The sequence below is a fragment of the Phyllopteryx taeniolatus genome, chromosome 12 (assembly GCF_024500385.1).
Source record: "Phyllopteryx taeniolatus isolate TA_2022b chromosome 12, UOR_Ptae_1.2, whole genome shotgun sequence".
Lineage (NCBI taxonomy): Eukaryota > Metazoa > Chordata > Actinopteri > Syngnathiformes > Syngnathidae > Phyllopteryx > Phyllopteryx taeniolatus.
The window spans coordinates 12611633-12631762 of record NC_084513.1 but is presented as its reverse complement, the minus strand read 5'-3'; the positions used below and the strand labels follow the sequence as shown (position 1 = coordinate 12631762).

The window sequence follows — 20130 nt, the reverse complement described above, 5'->3', positions numbered from 1 at the left end:
GTCATGGCAACAGGTGGTAATGTAGTATCACTTTACGGCAGCTAGGTGGCAGCCGCTAACTCTTATTAATCTACCAACAATGGCCTATGTCAAAAGGAAACATGGTAACTTGTGTTTTTCACAGAAATTTCAATTTCGATTAAAATAACTTTTTTAGTGCACAACTATTACTGTGAATGTAAGCGCTGAACCAGATATATTTTTCCTAAAATAAGTCTTTTTTAATATAAAAGTAATCACTGCTTATTATCTTTTGGAGTTAATTGAGTGATGTGTAGAATCTCTCCACAGGACAAAATGCATAAGCAGTGATGCAAGGTTTGTAGTCATGGGAGCTGCATATCATTATGCAGATTCCACGGCCCGCCTTGAGGGATTTATCCAGAGGGTTGGGGGAGCGACTGTCCTGCACTTTGCGCACGCCCCTTTTGATCAAGTCGTAGGCCAAGGAACCCAGTTAGAGGAGAGCCAACAGCATCCCAGACCCCCGCCCCCCACCCCCACCCCCTCCAGTCCCTGCAGCTCCTCCATCTGCACAGTGGAGCTGGACGGACCAGCCAGAATGTGGAGAGCGGTGCCACTCCAACTCTTTCTCTTGTTATTATGCTGGGTTACTTTGTGTCAATCACAAGGTTAGTAGTATGTTTTCTTTCTTTTCTCTTGATGCAGTTCAGTATTGCCATGCAGGGCGTTGTACACTTCTTGCTCCCATTTTTACTTACTTATGTACTTTTAAAACTATGAGCTTGATCTGATTGCAAAGATGCATCCAATTCCATACAGTCTCTTTCTGTGAGTTACACAGGAAAGAATAACAAAACAACTTGTGGATGATGGGGGGATATTCTTAAGGAAATATAATGTTGGCGGCGTGTAACCAGGTAGAATACGATGGGTTTTTACCACTGTGTTATTACTTAAAGGTTGAGCACAAAGCCCCCCTCAGTCAGAATGGAAGTTCTCGTGGAGGAACTTTTGCCTGAGCTTTACTGTTGCTAGGTAACAGAATGGAGCATGTGACTTACAATCTGTAAGTACTGGTTAAAAAAGTTCATTTCAGCAATGAAGTGTTCGAGCTGCACGCCGCAATCTTCAACTCAAGGAATACAATTGACTTTTCTGATTAGGCTGAGACTTCAGGAATTCTCCAATTTGACTCTGTCTACATTTTAGATTGGTGTTTGTCTCTTGTGTTTGTTGCCCAGCTAGATCCTACTTCTCAAATTGTAATCTGCTTTCTTTTTGCTCAACCCTTTGGATGTAAGCTTCTTAGTGTGAATGTGGCTACTAATTACACTGCAGCTGCTGTAGAATGGAACCATTTCTACCTAAGTAAAGCTTGTAGAGCCACAGCTTCACTGCTTGGACATGCCCTGGAATAAACTGTATGATTTCACCTCACAGGTTATCTGACAGACAAAAACAGATGTTTAATTGTCAAAAATAGAATATGCTGACAGTAAAAGTCTGTATAATGTCCAGGAATTTGCTGAGATTTGAGATGTACATGACTCATGTGACTTTGTCAGCATGTCCATGTTCGTCATTAGTGCTAAAATATAGGCCACAACCTTAGGTACACTTGCACAATCTAATGAGACCTAAATTTGTTCTTGTCACAAACGGTGGCTCGACAAAGAAAATTAGGCCCAATTATATGAAATGTATTAAGAAAATGTTATGTTATGCGTGTGTGTGTTTGTTTGTGTGTGTGTGTGTGTAGTTTGCATTAGTGTACTACTGAAAAGATTCATACAGAGTGCTGTTTCTAATATTTAAAATTTTCAGCTATTCCTAAAAGACTATAATTAACAGCTCTCAGTGTGATGCAGTACACCTCCACCAATGCAAACTGCAACAAGAACAATTATAAACATATTTTAAAAGTAATACCTTGTTACATAATACAGTGTTTTGTTTTTGTAAATCCAGAATTTCTGATACAGTTCTTTAATGTGCAGGTATACCTAATGTTGCAGTAAGTTTAGTGAAAGTTCAATTCACGCAAAATGATTATAGACCAATAAGTGTTTCATAAGTATCACTCGCTGACACACTATAAGTGATTAGTAGAGATGTCCGGATGACACTTTTAGCACCCGAGTCTGAGTCACTTGATTTTGGGTATCTGCCAATACAGGGTCCCGATCCAATACCTTGGCAAGCCATTAAGAAGAAAAAAAGTAGGCATCCGAACTGTCGCTATCGTCTTAATTTTTAAAAAATATGAATAAAGGTATTTGAACATAATACCTTTTTATATGGCTAAAATCCTTGTGCAGTAGTGGTTCAATCCAAGTAAACAACATTTTTCCACAGGCTATTACTAGTGCATAACATAACAACAATGCAAATTAAATGTATATATCCTGTCTTGAATAAACAAACTATGTCAATCTAAAAAATAAAAGATCAGAAATTCCACTTAGTGCAGTAACAAAATAAAGCTCTTCTTAAATGGCGAATGAATTAATTTAACATAGTACAACATTGTAGAAGTAAAACTAAATGGGTTCACTTCACTGGTAATTTCTTACTCATTACTTTTGCTGTGACAGTTGGTGGTACTATCTCCAGTCTGTGCTCGATCCCTCCCCACACGCTACAAAATAAAGCCCCATAACCTTTAGTAGCGCTTTATCCAGGCTTCGTAACTCTGAAAAAATGCTGATAATGCTCATGCAGCATCCATAGTTCTGGTTCATTAAGGTCCTTCAATAATTTCCACAGATTGCAAATTTTGCAGTGAACAGAGTTGTATATTATCTATATACAATATATTATCCATATTATTAATTCGTGTTTTGCTTTAGTCAATTAAAGATGCAGTGAAAACCTTAATTCTGTAGCCAATAAGTTACAGTTTTACAACTGATTGAAAACTGTGTAATGTGGTCATGGTGTGAGGTTCGACTGCGCTTATTTGGTTGATGAAAAATGCCTTTTGTTATGTTCAAACTTGTACAGCACGTGCATGTTAAACCTCACCCTTTCCGGCACTGAAGCCTAAATCCTTGCTCAACGGGAATATTGCGTTAGAAAACATGACTTCTCACAAATAGATCTTTTTTTTTTCCTACTACTCTTATAGGTTTGTGACTCACAATGCAGCTGTCTTCCCGCCTTGTGACCACTTAATTTCTCATCATGTTTTGCATCATAACATACTCCCCCACCCCACCACCCAAAAATGTTAAAGATTTTTTAGTTCTAACCAAATGAAGGCTCCACACTCCATTCAGTGATCCTATGCCAGTGCCAAAATCAGTCAGGCCTTTCACTGTTTTGTTTGTAGCACTAAGCGCCAAAGTCACTTGTTTGGCAATTGACTGCATTCTGCTGCATGCATTTCCATATGAAACGGGCCGCAGCACTTTGCTCTGACAGCATGGACAGCTCCAGTTGCATACAGCCAGCGGACGTTTTCTTTGCAGCTCAGTGGGTGCGGAGGCCTGTGCCAAAACAAGCATCATTGGCGAAAGCTTAACGACACCTTTCAAGGCGCCACAAGAGATGTTTCGGGGGTCAGGTGTGGTTTCTCCATGGATCTAAACCCACTGTACCTAATTCTCTCCAGCCGGGTGACACTTCCACTTATGAGTTTACATCCCTACTAGTGCTTCTTTTGTGCTATTGTGATTCCACAGTGGGCTTGGGAAAGGGGGGGGATGGGGTTCATTCGAATGAAAATTCCTCTAATGTTCTTCTCTAAGAGTAGTGGGGCATCCTTACAGCAGTGTCCTCTCCTGCTGTGGGTTTAAGTTGCAATAAGAAAAGACAAGGCCAGACAAAAGGGAAAGGAAAACACTGAATTACACAAAAAACACATACGTAAATTAAGTTCTAAAACACACAGAGTTGAACTGGAAGATAGAACATGAGCGAGCGTGTGTGTGCCTAAGAATAAAGATATATGGCCGTACGATGCTATGAGCATGTGGAAATATTTTACCAAACATAAGACCGTTAGCACGGTCACTTGCAAAGTATGCTAGCCTATTCTCAAGTACAGTAAAAGCACAACTGAAATACAAAAAGTGAAAAAGAGAAATATGGAATTTTTTGGAGCCTGGCTATGTTGTCTTGTTTTGCAACACGCTATGCTATGGAACCCAAATACCGACTGGCTCAATGAAGAGAAAACATGCGCAAGGCTCCCACTTATTAGAAACACAACAACTGTATTCAACATAATGGCGAGTTGTATTTTTGATAATTTGTTGTTGGTTTTTTTTTGTTTCTATGTCAGTCAGCTGAAATACGTCTTTACGTGAATCCGGTCCGTGACGCAAAAAACGTTGGGGACCGCTGTAGTGTCCTAAAAAAATATAAATGATGTCATCGATTATTTGACTTTGAATAAAATTTCATCACATTATAGTCGACTACAACAAACCTATAGCCGTTCAACCCGTTATTAAGACTTTTATTTATGTCAGGAATTTACATTATACATTTATACATTGCTGGAAACTGGACTTAGCGAACTTAGAGAAGACTGCACATCCTATCCAATTGGGGAAGTTAGGTGCCTTGATTTTATGCTTGTAATTGGTGTAAAGTGATACACACATACTGTACAGCTCTACTGTTTGTACAGTAGGTTAATCAAAGCTTTGTTTCGAGGTTGCGTTATTAACCATTTGATGACAGCTGACATCAATACGTACAATCATGCAGTCAAGAAACGCCCATGAAGCGAGGGGTCAAGTTCATTCCTAATTGGGTTGAGGTCAAGCCTGTCAGTTCTAATCAATTTAACATTACCGCTGTACCACTGTTTAACTGATCGAGACGTGTCTTTTGCAATTTTGGCCTTGTAATTCATTTTAAAGACCATCTCTAAGGATTCTCCATCAATCACCACTTCTCTTCACTAATAATTGCATTACATCTCAGACTGGACATGGTCAATGTGTGCCATAGATCAGGTTGTCACTGTCAATTGATTGAAATGCACATTCCTGTTCGGATAGTTGTGATGGAGTGTTCTGACACTCAGCTATGCTGCCAGAATCAACCCCCTACCCCTGGAAGATGTTAGAGAAGGTAGTGTAGTGGTACCTTATCACCAGAGATGCCATTCATTGGGAACATCAAAAGGAGGGTCGTGTGAGTGCAAAAGAGGATTGCGTAACATCCTGGGAAAGGGGTGTGTGTGTGGATGGCACGCGTGTCTCCACCACTCATCAACGACGCTAACAGCATGTTTCATCCCACTCCTCATGACATATTTTCATTACTTATGGAATACTTAGTTAGCATTATTACTTCACTCCTCCTTTTTGACAGAGAATCATTATTTTTAAATGATTGCGAAGAATACTGCACAGCTTCTTTCCCCTCGACATGATCCTCTTAAGCAACTGACCTGTATAATCACTTTGCCACTTTCTCTTCATTTTGCCCACATTATTACCACATTATTTGCACTTAATGGAAAATAGTACAAGTGTGACATTATTACCCACCCTGCAACAAATTCCTTAATTTCAATAATAATGCTTATTCTGATGAGGATAATCGATAATTCAATTATTTGGGTAAAATTTGTTTTAAACCCATAGGCCGCAATTTTGCCACGCTGCTCCAATGTCAATTGGCAAGACATGGGTAAGGAAATCATTTGCTTACAAAAACAACAAAACCTAAGCAGTCAAATGCTGATGACTTCTTGTCTACCAGAATGATACCTGAAATGAAATAGAAAAAAAGGAAGTGTATAGTGATTTTTGAGACACCCTGTATATAACAAATAACAAAGCATAACAGAAAATATTGTTTGTGTTTTCTACAATTATATGTCATTTTTTTTAAACGAAATGTACTGTTATTATTGGTTCTACTGACTTATTATGAGGGATGTCATGTCTATTTTGACAGTTTAAGTTTAAGGTACCATAATTCTTCATGGCCCTATAATAACTTAAAATACATTATCATGGCGGATATTACTTAAATATTTACATTTTTGGGGTACTATGGTGACATTTAGGGTAAAAAAACCAAACAAAAAACATGATGCAATAGCTGGGTATCCATGATGAAAATTTACAAATTGTTGTTGATCCAAATTAGGGTTGTTGATGGCCTTGGTGGAGGCCTGCACTCTACTGAGTGACCTTCTAGTCAATGCTTACAGTAAATGTACTATATGCGTGCGTGCATATAGGATGTGAACTGGGGCAGTTCCGCTGTGGGACAGGCCGATGCATCCCATGGGACTGGCACTGCGACGGGACATCAGACTGTTCGGATGACTCTGATGAACAAGAATGCCGTGAGTCATTTGCTGTCTCACTCTCAACCTGACAATGTTTGTCCTAGAAGGGTTTAATTACTGCCTTGCTGTATACTTTTAAAATTGTACTTTTTCCAATTCATATAAGAATAGATACACTGATATCGTGGCTATTTGGAAATTGTATTACCTTACTTCCTGATCACCTTTTTTACAATATGTATGGGGAAAGAAAAATATTCTGTGTGCTTCTCTTCCTTACAGCTCAGATAACATGCGATGACAGTCACTTCCAGTGTTTGAGTGACGGCGAGTGTATCCCAGATGTGTGGGTGTGTGATGATGAGGAGGACTGTGAAGATGGATCAGATGAGAGGCAAAACTGTCGTAAGTTATCTATCTTCCAACTGACCCTTTCATTACCTTTAGCTTTATTTTAAATTTTTTTTTTTACTATAGCTGATTGATACAATGCTTTATTGACACTTAATAATAACCAAAATGTGAATGAAAGTGCAGTGGATGAGGATTATACACTCTCTGGCCATAATATCAGGGTAAAACGTACCCTAACATTTTGCACCCATTATGTAGCTCAAGAAGGGCACCAAAATCTTCACACCTCTCAGTACAAAAAACATGAAATTAACATTTTTGACAATGTCAATCAAAACCCAGCATTATTATTTTCTTCAATGCCACTCTTGTATTGCATCCCATTGGATCAGGGATGTCCAAAAAGTTGTCTTTGTTTTGGTTCTAAATGTGGACTTATGCGACTGCTTGGTGCAGGAGTGGATCTATTCTAATGAGATAGAGGACCACCAAAAATCCCGAAAAATCTTACATTTATCGCCTTATCACCTTTTGGTGAAGGTCCACTTTAAGCTTAATAAATGCTAACATTAGCCAAAAATGTCCAGCACCCTGTCATTGGCCACCCTGTCAGCAATCTCACATATTTTGCTGTTTATATGTACATTGTTTGCTTGCAATGAATTTAGAAAATGACTAAAACTCTCCAATCTGTCCTCAGCTGGGAGAACATGCACCAATGGACAGTTCAGCTGTAGCAACGGGGCATGCGTCCCGGCTGAGTATAGATGCGACCATCTGTCTGACTGCACCGACGGCTCGGATGAGAGAAACTGCAGTAAGTCTTCTCCAAGGTGGTTTCCCCATATTTTAACACCATCCTATTGTGGCATTTTAATCAATTTGTTCTGATTAAGAGGCTCACTGACAGACAGAACGGGCCACAATATGCTTCTTGTTGTCAGAGTTTGATTGCAGATTCCTCGGTGGATTAGTCAAGCTGAAGTTCAACTGCTATGCCGCTATTGTCCCGGCTGGGACGGTGCACTACACACTATGGGAATCCCACAATTGCAAGAATGTGGCTGCAAATGCTGTTGCTACGGTGGCAGCGTTAAATTGTCCCTGCTTATCCCTCCCATGCACCAAGCTTTTCACTAGCTGTCACGCTGTCAGGTTGACATGTGTGCATTACGTTGCTCAGATGATGATCTAATCTTCCAGATTACCCAGAGTGCACAGAGTTTAGATGTGCTAATGGTGCCTGCTACAACCGCACCCAGAGATGTGACCACATACTTGACTGTCGAGATGGCTCTGATGAAGGAAATTGCAGTAAGTCCATTTTAGATCTTGATATGGGCTTTGTGGCAAACCCGCAAAAGGGTGAGAAGTTAGTTAAACTTCACTACATGTAGCCCCTTCTTTCTTTAGCACAACACTGCAGTACAGGCCTGTTTCCATGTCACAATGGGATGTGCGTTCCTCAACGTTATATCTGTGACCATGACGATGACTGTGGGGATCGAAGTGACGAACTTAATTGCAGTAGGACGCCCCTTCTACTTTCTCCTTGAATTAAGTTTTAAACCTAATGTCTAGCTTTCTCACCATCGTAGATGTACACTCAAAATACTTTTACTTATTTGTCTACTAATATTTTTCCTTCATCTTCAGCATATCCTCCATGCAGAGGCAATTACTTTACCTGCCCCAGTGGTCGCTGTATACATCAAGTGTGGCTTTGTGATGGAGAAGACGATTGTGAAGACAATGCGGATGAAAAAGGCTGCGGTATGGATATACACTAGCTATCACATACAGTACATACACCATACAGACAAATGTATTGGGAGGAATACGTGGCCATTACACCTATAGCAATGGAAGATGGAAGAAAAATATTGAGGTGATGCAAACATTACGTTACCTTGCGCTGCCATTGATCAGGAAATATACAGTGTATCTGCAAGTCAGAACTACTATTAACTAAACTATGAAAACTAAGGGGTGTAACCCAACCTCTGTTTGATTAATGAATCCTCAATGCTATGTTCCAGTTTTTGGCCATAAAATGTCCATAGTTCAATCTTACTACTAGAAACATAAGCCTTTGATGCTAAAAAGCATAAAAACCTTAGTTTGTAGACTTAATAAGATAGCCACTATCTAAAGTTAGAGGGGACTATCAAGCTGCGTTTCCTGTGCTCCAACAAGTGTGTCATTCAAATGGCTCTTTGTAGCACACGATTGCTCCCCCTCCCACCAGAGGGCTTTACAATTTGTCCACATGGTTGTGAAGAGTGTGTGTTTTTAGAGGATGGGCTGCAGAAGCCCCCTGTGACCCCCTCAGAGTTCCCAGCAGTGATTTAACGTGACAGTCCTTACCCTGACAATGACGTCATCGCCACAACTTTATAAAAAAGAATGTCACACTCTTTTCCTGTACAGTTTTCTGCATGCACCATGTATTGTAACATGTGTTGTATTTTTTCAATAGGTGATTTAAAAAATATATTATTTTTTTATCAATAGAAAATGCATTGCATGAGTGTTACCCGGGAGAGTGGCCATGTCCATCCACTGGTGTGTGTATCCCCATGGATCAGCTGTGTGACGGGGCGCCTCACTGCTCTGAAGGAGAGGACGAAACCAACGCCACTGCTGGGCGCAACTGCAGTTAGTACCAAAGCAACCTACCTACCTGCCTGTCCATCTCTGCCTCTGTCTATCCCGTCCTTCCACCATCCATTCATCCATCCATCCATCCAGCCGTCATCCAGCCTTTTTGAAGCACACCCATGTCAGGCTCTTCTTATTTCAAAACAAAATGATTCAGCATTTTCATTTGGTGACAAATTTCTCCCTGGACCAGTCTTTGGTGTTTGTGAATGTACATAACCAGAAAGACAAACAGTGCCTTGCTCCCATTTTTCATGACGTGAGGTGACACGTGCTAATAATTGGTATTGTCGTACTATTGTGCTCACTAATATATTAAAATGTGTGTTTTAGTGAGCACAATAGTATGACAATACCAATTATTAGCAGTCTAACCATAGAAATTGGTGGGCATGCCAGAGACTGAAGAGTTCTAGTACATAATAAAGTGACTTTTTAATTGTGTGTATATAAATGTTTGTACCAATACAAATGAGTCATCTGAGTTGCTGAATCAAGTCGGTATATCTATTACCATTTGGACATTTTAACTTCAAAAAGTGATGTCACTTTTGTTGCCAGCTGTTTAGATGTTAATGACTGTGTGTTGAGTTATATGGAGGGGACAGTAAATTTACACAGCGGTACAACATTACACTATTTTACATTGTAGTACAGCAGTATTTCTTTAGTGTTGCCCCATGAAAGGATCTATTAAAATATTTAAAAAAATGTAAAGGGTGTGCTCACTTTTGTGAGATAATGGATGTATTAAACTATGTTATAGTACTTAATTCTTGTCGTTTTTTGGCATTTCAGTTTAGCTGATTTGTTAGTAATTTGTAGTATACTATAGCTATTTAAAAATAGTTGTCATTCTTGCTTTTTTGTTAGGTGTCTGGAGATGTTCTTCTCTGAGTTGTGAGCATCGCTGTCATCCTTCTCCCAATGGAGGAACCTGTTCCTGTCCTTCGGGCTACATTGTCAACAGCAATGACAGTCGCTCATGTATAGGTAGATAATTTGTTAATTCATTAACTGTAGCTGAGTGCAACCAAGGTGCATTTGAGTTCAATATAGTGGGGTTTTCTTTCTATTCAAGACTTTGATGACTGCTCAATGTGGGGAGTGTGCGACCAGCTGTGCGAGGACCGCATTGGTTCTCATCACTGCAGCTGCAGGGAGGGTTACATCCTAGAGCAGCACAGATACTGCCGAGCCGACACCTCATGTAAGTGTGATGTTTCCTCTCTGTCTTACACACAGTGAGCTCACCTCTTGAAATCTCTGAATGAACCATCAAAACATTGTCCATTAGTATAACACCTTTCCCTTTAGACGACCCTCGTGACTACTTTGCTTAGCACATGTACTCCTTCCTGGTGCATTGTTGCATGCACATTGTTGTTTCAGTAAAGTCTCTTGGCTTTGTGGAACTGAGAGGCTGACCTCTTTGGCTTTTGCCTCACTGAAAGGAGTGTGTATTAAAAGTGGATGAAAAGCACTTTACCTTTCTGAAATAATATGCTGCATTCTGTAAAATTTCCACTCCTTGAATCACACATGCACACTACAAAATTGACTCAACTGCTGTCAGTTGCAATTGGAAACAAATCTAATAATTCATATTTATTCTTCCTGCTGTTTGTGAATAGTTCTATTCACTTCTCTTGCAGCTGGAGTTCCTTCCTTGGTCTTTTCCAATGGCCGAGACCTGCTAATAGGCAATATCCATGGCAACAGTCTGCGCACTTTGGTACAGTCACAGAACAGAGGGGTTGCAGCCGGAGTGGACTTTCATTATGATCTCCATATGATCTTCTGGACTGACACCATTCAGAATAAGGTAAGTTACAATACAGGGGTGCCTTGAGATATAGTACGAGTGAGCCGACTATCAAGGTTTTTGAGATATAAGCTATCACAATTTTTTTGCTTTGACATGTGAGCAAATATTTGAGATACGAGTGCTATGAAGGACAAGTATCAACACCAGGTATCGGTATCAGGCCAATATGACCTTATTTTATTTTGTGAAGACTGCGATTCCAGCTACTGACACTTAAGGCAAAAAATATGACATTGAGTAAGTTCTCCTCGCCAGTAGTTGACGTTACATTGTGCCGGTTTGACACATCTGCGAATCATCATGTGCATCAGAAAGAAAGAAAGGTATTTGTTCACAATTAGTGTATATGTAGTTATGTTCATTGAAATTTTAATTATCAAAAGTACTAGTGGTATCGGTACTCAGTATCAGTGATTACTCGAGTGAATACTTGTACTGGTATCAGTCTGAAAAACACGACCATCACCAATCATTACTGCAGCTTACCGAGTCACAGTTGTTGTGAAACGCTTCTTCGTTTGTGTCTCTATGGCTGTATTATACTGCCCTTGGTGGCCAAGTCACTCATACCAGAAGAGGCTGCAGATAATTAATCATGATGCACAAATTGTTTAATGCTTGACATTCTATTTACTGTACTTATGTCATTATTATTACTATATGTTTTTATAAAGCTCAATATTTTAGAGTGCTGTTATCCTCATTAAAATACACATAAACAAATTTTGTTGGGCTTTTTGGGGAGGCTGGAACAGATTGATGGCATTTCCTTTCATTTCAATGGGTAAGATGATTTAAGATAAGTGTTTTGAGTGGTCCTCTAGGATTTATGGACCAGTCAGACCTGTAAACCAGATGGAATGTCCCCAAACATAACCACAAAGTGTGCTTCACAATGTTTCGAAACATACTATCAACACTATTTACCTTGCCTTCAGGACTTCACACTCACGTACTGACACCATAATTGTATTCTAAGTTCTAACCGTGTGGATGTAGTTACCATTGTTCCTTTGTTGAGTCAGGAAAGACAATCACAGTACAGTAGCACCCACCTAGTGAAATCTTTGTGCCTTTAATGTTAAGTCTTTGAGAGTCATCCATCAGTGGCTTTTGATGAAATACTTATGTTGCATATGAGTTATTCCTTCAAATATCTGAAAGGTTGATACAATAATTAAGCGACAGCCACTGGCTCCCATGCAGCGGGGTCATAATGAAGGGGAAGCTCTGTAAGATGTGAAAACAAATCCATGTGTATTATCTTTAGACCTATCTGATAAGCAGCTATGATGGCCACATACCAGGGTGCAATTTTGTAATACAAGCTCACTTGAGTAATTAGGCTGTGTTTTTTTTCAGTGGAACCATCCCTCTAAATGCATTCTTCTCCACTAAAAAAAGAAGGGTAGCCACCAGGTTGAAGGGCCAGGGTACATCTTTTAAAGGGGATCTTTGTAAATTAAATGCCTCCATAGCTCCATGATTAAAGTAGCCAGGGTGCAAGCAGGGCATGTGAATGCAACCAGAGATGTTAGGCGACCACATCTACAGTTTCTCTTTAAACAGGCCAGCTGACAACCATGCTTTTTACACACTTGGAGTTTGTTTCTAAAGAAACTGCGCTGACAAAAACTAAGCTCTCCTAATTCGATGAAGAGTCAGGGGGAACCCTAGGAATATTAATACTGTAACAGAATAATCTAATCAACTAATTACTACCTTTACAGTGGTGCCTTGAGATAAAATTGAATGACTTTTTCAAGATGCGAACAGTCAATTTGCCGATGTTTTTGCTTTGACTTGCTAGCTCAAACTTGAGGTTCAAGCACTGTATGATATGGGAGTGAACTTCACCACAGGAAGCAGTTTTAGCAGATAGTAGCACTTTGTCAAAGAGTGAAAAATTATTGTAAAAAGAGGCTTCAAGCTGTTAAATGCCACTCCCAGTTGAAGTTTACTGTCGAACTTACTAAACATACAACTCGGAGAATTACATTGTATAGTTAATACAAACAGCTCAGCTTCTCATCTTGTATCTTAATGCTAATGCAAACACATAATGGTAGACGTACAGTATATATAACCCTTCAAGCAATTGATATTTGAATACAAAGGGTGAATTCATCAACACATTTAGACATTCAGTATAACAGTACTCACAGTCATACAGTACCGTATATTCTTTAGGAGTAGCTGTGACAGGTCTACTATACTGTACAGATGTCAATGTACAATACTGTATATCCGTCTGTCTGTCTTATACTGCGAACGAGTGTGGTCACGGAGCAAATTAAAATTGTATCTCAAGGCACCACTGTATATTAGCCTGCTACACAGTGTTGACTGCCATTACCTTTCTTTTATAATAGACAGGTAATAATACAGTACCTTCATTTATGAAAATAGTGACCACCTGGGAGCTAATTTCCCTCAGACAATGCCATCTTTTGTTTACAGGTGTTTTCTGTGGGCATGGACGGGTCCAATATGCAGGTGGTTTTAAATGTATCAGTTGACTACCCCGAGAATCTGGCAGTGGATTGGGTGAACAATAAACTGTATGTGGTGGAGGCCAGCGTCAACAGGATTGACATGGTGGATTTGGATGGAAGTAATCGGGTCACACTCATCACAGAGAACCTGGGTAACCCTAGAGGACTGGCGGTGGACCCCACTGTTGGGTAAGCACATCTCCCCATTCCCATACACCTCTCATCCCATGCCCACTTACACTATCTGTTTTGTGCTCCATTGGCACAATATAATGTTCGTGTGGCGCGTGCGTGAGATTAGCAGATTGCCAGCAGTGGATTAGCGAGAAGTAATGTAAGTGATGACCCTAATTGTAATCCAATACAAGGGATGGAGAGCCAGGTGGTTACAGATAAATTGCTCATTTTAAATCAATATCATCGTAAGGTGCCTTTGAGAAGTCCCCATTTTACCCCCAAAAAGATTTTGCATTGAACTTCATATTCGTTGTATTAAATAGATGTAATGATGTTGGAAATGAATATTGATGAGCCTGCACACGTTTAAAAAAAATAAAAATAAACCGCAAGGAGACAATGTACATACAAACACCAAAATATGTGACCTTGATAAAAGGGTTGACAATGACAGGGTAGACATTTTTGGCAAACATTTGGTAAGCATTTAATGAGCACATTTTGGACATTAACTTAGCGACTTGTTTCCGTTAGCAAGCAGACTGTGTACTGTTACACAAATATATTTGAAATTTCTGGAAAGTTTTTATATCAATTGATATTTCACTATGAGAGAGTAAAATTGTTAAGCCTGGCAAGATACAGCTACACACATACTGTAATTTGAAAATTAAGAAGCAGAAGTGTAAATATTTATTCTGCAACTATCCACTGTTTCAGCCTCTATTGAGGGAAGACAAAATGCTGGTCATAATGTCCCTGAAAACGTCTGAGGATTTCTTAAAGGGGAAGTTACCCCATAATGACAGGGTGGACAGCAATTTCAGGGATACATGCAAAATGTTCAATGTGATTATGAAAATATCAGATATCACAATGACTCGTTATATCAAATAACTTAATGTGGACAATAAAACTGTGAATTTTTTTATTATTATTTTTTTTACATTTATTATCATTTAACCACTTACTACACACACTGTAGTTAGCAGAGCAGTGTGTGGGACATGCCAAAATCATGTACATCCAATGAAATTTTTTTATAAAATCATTGTATTGGTAGGTGTGCAAATGTTCGGACCCTATAATAAGACCTCAGAGTTTGAATTATTTAGCCACATTTTCATTATGATTTAATAATTCTGATGACAACACCAAAGGCACTTTATAGCAATATTGACCCAAATAATGACGGTAAGATGTGGAACCACCAACCTGGGAATAGGATGACATTCTGTCAATGCTAGTAAATACTTTCATCTTCATTGTTCATTTATTATTTTTTTTCATGCCATAGAAGTCTTAATTAAAATGTCCCCTCCACAGCTATATGTTCTTCTCAGATTGGGAGGCCCTCAATGGACAACCTGGTCTTGAACGGGCCTACATGGATGGGACTAACCGTTATGGGATCATCAGGAGTAAATTGGGCTGGCCAGCTGGCATTACACTAGACATCGAAGCCAAACGCATTTACTGGGTTGACAGTCGCTATGATTACATTGAAACAGCAACCTACGATGGTCTTCATAGGTAAATATAACATTGTCTTTTTCTATTAGATACTTTAAGGATTTAGAAACAAGTTTTTTTTCCAATTGTCTTTATTAATTTTATTTAGTATATATTTTATTGGGGCGGCACGGTGGACAACTGGTTAGAGCGTCAGCCTCACAGTTCTGAGGACCCGGGTTCAATCCCCGGCCCCGCCTGTGTGGAGTTTGCATGTTCTCCCCGTGCCTGCGTGGGTTTTCTCCGGGCACTCCGGTTTCCTCCCACATCCCAAAAACATGCATTAATTGAAGACTCTAAATTGCCCGTAGGCATGACTGTGAATGAGAATGGTTGTTTGTTTCTATATGCCCTGCGATTGGCTGGCAACCAGTTCAGGGTGTACCCCGCCTCCTGCCCCATGACAGCTGGGATAGGCTCCAGCACGCCCGCGACCCTAGTGAGGAGAAGCGGCTCAGAAAATGGATGGATGGATATTTTATTGGTTCACAAATAATCTGATACTCAAAGACTATTCGCATGTCTGTGCAAGAAACACATTATCAATACCAACCATCTCGAGCTGGCCAAGACTGGCGAAGTCAAACATCAAAGATTGTCGTTACCTCTTGCCATATTTGAATTTCCAATTTCTTCAAACTTTCAGTAATTGTTTCGATATATACTAAGCAAGATGTCTCGTCCTTTTGAATAATATCTGACACAGGATGGCCAAAGTAATTGACAAATTACTACATGTTCTGTTTCAGCATAAAAAACTAATTTCAAACGACACAAGATTATTTCATAGAAGTATGCTGCTGGTTTTAGTTATCAAGTGTTGTTGAAAGTATAAAGAAAACAAATCATATCAGAACATGTTTCTTGGTCACCTTCTGATAAATCAACACCTGCTCTATTTTGAATAGAAAAACCGTTGTCCATGGAGGTGCTGTGGTACCACACCCATTTGGGATCAGCCTATTTGAGCACAATGTGTATTTCACTGACTGGACAAAAATGGCGGTCATGAAATCCAGCAAATTCACAGACACAAACCCTCAGGTAGTCTACACTACATCCCAGACCCCACATGGAGTGGCTGTGATACATCATCTCAAACAGCCACATGGTAAGCCTGTTGTACATGCTGTTAGTGTCGGTATTGCCGTTTATTTTCACAATAGATATTCTAATGTTAGGTTTCGTTTGTCTTTAGTGACAAATCCTTGCAGTGTAAACAGAGGTGGGTGTGATCAGATCTGCGTTTTGAGTCACAGGAGCGACAACGGAGGGTTAGGCTACCGTTGCAAGTGTCGCATAGGCTACGATCTACACACTGATGGCAAGAAATGTCTGGGTAGGAAAAAAAACGTGTCCCGCTTCATGATGTGTGTAACCTACATTTAACACAGTAACCTTCAATATGACATCTTTGCTGATTATCTGCCTCTAGCCGTGAGGCAGTTTCTGCTTTTCTCCAGTCAGCTGGCAGTGAGAGGGATACCGTTCAACCTCTCCTCTCAGGAAGACATCATCCTTCCGATCACTGGATTACCGTCCTACTTTGTTGGGGTGGACTTTAGTGCAGAGGATGATGCTATCTTCTTCTCAGACACAGCCAAAGATATGATCTACAAACAGAAAGTAGATGGGACCGGTGAGCATTTGCACTTGTCAGTATCTGGACCTTTGACCTAAGTGTGGCTTAGAAAGGGAGTTGGCAGGGGCGAGTGAAAAGTATGGGCAGATCTACGGTGATCATAGCATGCACTATTTATCAAATATCTTTTACTCAAGCAGTTGTAATATTGTTAATTCGTCTAATATCTGGAAGTAACTACAAATATGCACATCCACCATTTACAAAGAAAAAGATGCTCCACTGCCCCGATTAGACATGTTTTCGGAGCACCTCTAGTTTTTCCCTTCCGGTCCACTTGAAAAAAATGCAATCTGACAGCATATTTATTCAAATGTGGCTCAGCTTTCATCTCTGTGTTAAATAGTCATCTAACTGCTTTGATCTGCACAGGGAGGGAGGTGCTGGCGGCCAACAGAGTGGACAGCGTGGAAGACCTGGCTTATGACTGGATTTCTAAAAATCTCTACTGGACTGACCCTCGATACAGGAGCATATCTGTCATGAAGGTCGCCAATAAGTCCAGGCGGGCTATCATACAGAACCTAAACAACCCGAGGGCCATTGTGGTCCATCCTCTCGTTGGGTAAATCAATATCAGACACCATAAGTTTTAAAAGCACTATCAAATACTTCACAGTGATATGTGATTGCACCACTTGGCCGCAGTACTTCAATCACATGCCCACAGGTATGAATGTGAATGGTGGTCTATATGCCCCCTGTGATTGACTGGCTACTAGTGAAGGCTGTACTCAGCTTTTGCACAAAGTCAGCTGGAATAGTTACCAATGACTCTCAGTAGGACAAACAGTATAGAAAATGGATGGATGGTTTTAGTGTTTATAAATATGTACATTGTGTACTTAGGTGGTGTACCTAATGGTTTGGCTGATGAGTATTTACAATATGAAGCAGGTCTTCGTGTCAGTTCACACTCCAAAAGGCGCTTACCTCTTCCCAAAATCCCCTCAAATAAAGCCATGGGGAGAAATTCTTATTCGGTAAAAGCTGTTATTTCCAATAGACTCAAAGTCATAAGGCCTCTGCATCCACTTGAAGAGATTAGCGTAGGATCAAGGGTGGTATTGTAGTGGTAATAGCAGTCAGTTTGCTTACACAGTATTGTAATTAAAAAAAAAAATCAAAATGGAATTGCAATGTATTATATTAATGTTGCTGCTAACCAGGTCGAATACCTCATTACATCCATTCTACTTGTTTATGTTGCTTTGTCAGATATATTTTTTGGACCGACTGGTACCGACCAGCAAAGATTATGAGAGCTTGGGGCGATGGGTCACATGCCCTGTCTATTGTAAACACCACTCTTGGCTGGCCTAATGGTCTCGCTATTGACTGGAGGTGAGTCCTATAACAGCCCAGCCCGCAAAATGCAATCTTCTGAAAACTGAATTTATTTTGCTCTCATATCTACTATTTCATTCCCACACAGCTCAATGCGTTTGTATTGGGTAGATGCCTTCTTTGACAAAATTGAGCACAGCAATTTTGATGGACATAACAGGCTTTCTTTGGACCGCATTACTCAGATGTCCCATCCTTTTGGCCTAACCATCTTTGAAGGTGATTAGCCCTGGTATACATTTAAAGGTCAGCATATGGAAGGTTCATGCCACCGCTGCCCAAAATGAACAGCATTGGTAGCTAATTACTGTTTCTGTATCAGTTAATACACCAGTATGAAGAGGATCTTTAGCTGAAATTATATTTGTCATGCTAAAATACAATTATTGTTATGCATGAATTTTTAAATGTACTATTATACAAATTATTATTGTTATTTTTATAAATGAAGATTTTGTTTTTTGCTTTCTTAACTTCCTGAACAGAAAAATAGTTTAGTGGTACCTTGACTTACCGGTTTTTCAAGATACGAGCCATCGCTCAGAACATAACTTTCAATGTACTGTTGCTTAATACTAACATACAATGCAAAAAGACATAGTCCGGTTAATGAATAGCATCTATGTGGTGTTATAATGCTTTAAGCGACGGATATTTGAACACAAATGATGTAACAACACATATAACTATAACTATATTCTATATACTATAACTATATAACTATACTCACAACTATATTGTTTTTCTTCTGTTTGTTTTTCCTCTGCAAAAAAATGACAATTACTGCTGGTTACTGAGTCACTTACAGTAGTTATGAAACTCACAGTAGTTGTGAAACTCTTCTTCGTCTGTGTCTACATGACTGTATTATACTCCCCCTGGTGGCCAAGGTGCACACACCAGGGCAGGAACGGATTCATGTCATTTTCATTCATTTGAATAGGGAAAGATGATTTGAGATCAAAGTGTTATCATGCTCATTACTCACGGAATGAATTAAACTTGTAAGTCAAAGGACCGCTGTATATATATTTATAAGATGAATCAAGTAAGAAATGCTGTATTGCTCCTCAAGGCTATGCATATTTCACCGACTGGCGTCTGGGTCGAATTGTCCGCGTCCGCAAAACTGACGGTGGGGAGATGGTGGTAATCCGAAGAGGGATCAGCCACATCATGCATGTCAAATCCTTCAACTCCAACTCTCAAATCGGTCAGTTGACAGTTCAGTCATATTGGTTCCACCTCTTAATTTCATGTTACTGACTTTCCTCTGCCCATCGCAGGTACCAACCCGTGCAACCGGCCGACAAATCCAAATGGGGACTGCAGCCACTTTTGCTTCCCAGCCCCCGACTCTCAGCGGGTGTGTGGATGTCCGTATGGCATGAAGCTGTCTCCCAACCAGCAGACGTGTGTGGAGGACCCTTCCAGCGAGCCCCCAACACTACAATGTGGCACCAACTCCTTCTCCTGTAGCAACGGCAAATGTGTGCCAAACAACTATCAATGCGACGGAGTTGACGACTGCCATGACAACAGCGATGAGGCCAACTGCGGCATCAACAGTAAGATTTTCTTTCCAGTGGTAAAATGTTGATAATTTCAGTTTTGTTTAATATTCTTTATTCCTTTCCAGACACCACTTGCTCCCCTTCTGCGTTTACTTGCGCCAATCAGCGTTGTGTGCCGGCCTCGTGGCGTTGTGATGGCCACAACGACTGTCTGGATGACAGCGATGAGTTGGACTGCCCGACACACGTTCCCGGAACCTGCGCGGCCAATCAGTTTATGTGTGCCAATCACCACTGTATCCCGCTCACCTGGCGCTGTGACACCGATAACGACTGCGGTGACAGTTCAGATGAAGCTGACTGCTGTGAGTTACTGA

General features: G+C 40.2%; 1 protein-coding gene across 2 annotated transcripts in view; it reads left to right on the top strand.

Moving 5' to 3' along the window:
* Positions 1 to 476: 476 nt before the first annotated feature.
* The window catches only part of lrp2a (low density lipoprotein receptor-related protein 2a), a 63229-nt gene continuing 43575 nt past the window's right edge, over positions 477 to 20130 (top strand). Inside the window, exons 1-22 of one of the 2 annotated variants that reach the window (XM_061792529.1) lie at positions 477 to 632; positions 6173 to 6280; positions 6506 to 6628; positions 7278 to 7394; positions 7781 to 7891; positions 7991 to 8104; positions 8234 to 8350; positions 9092 to 9235; positions 10112 to 10231; positions 10320 to 10448; positions 10894 to 11063; positions 13527 to 13750; positions 15065 to 15271; positions 16159 to 16361; positions 16449 to 16589; positions 16686 to 16889; positions 17265 to 17457; positions 18111 to 18236; positions 18328 to 18458; positions 19315 to 19452; positions 19526 to 19807; positions 19879 to 20118. In XM_061792529.1, the coding sequence (XP_061648513.1) occupies positions 563 to 632; positions 6173 to 6280; positions 6506 to 6628; positions 7278 to 7394; positions 7781 to 7891; positions 7991 to 8104; positions 8234 to 8350; positions 9092 to 9235; positions 10112 to 10231; positions 10320 to 10448; positions 10894 to 11063; positions 13527 to 13750; positions 15065 to 15271; positions 16159 to 16361; positions 16449 to 16589; positions 16686 to 16889; positions 17265 to 17457; positions 18111 to 18236; positions 18328 to 18458; positions 19315 to 19452; positions 19526 to 19807; positions 19879 to 20118 (3412 nt within the window). In that variant the 5' untranslated portion in view covers positions 477 to 562. The remainder of the gene's footprint in view (positions 633 to 6172; positions 6281 to 6505; positions 6629 to 7277; positions 7395 to 7780; positions 7892 to 7990; positions 8105 to 8233; positions 8351 to 9091; positions 9236 to 10111; positions 10232 to 10319; positions 10449 to 10893; positions 11064 to 13526; positions 13751 to 15064; positions 15272 to 16158; positions 16362 to 16448; positions 16590 to 16685; positions 16890 to 17264; positions 17458 to 18110; positions 18237 to 18327; positions 18459 to 19314; positions 19453 to 19525; positions 19808 to 19878; positions 20119 to 20130) is intronic. The other variant, XM_061792528.1, reaches the window with a different exon arrangement.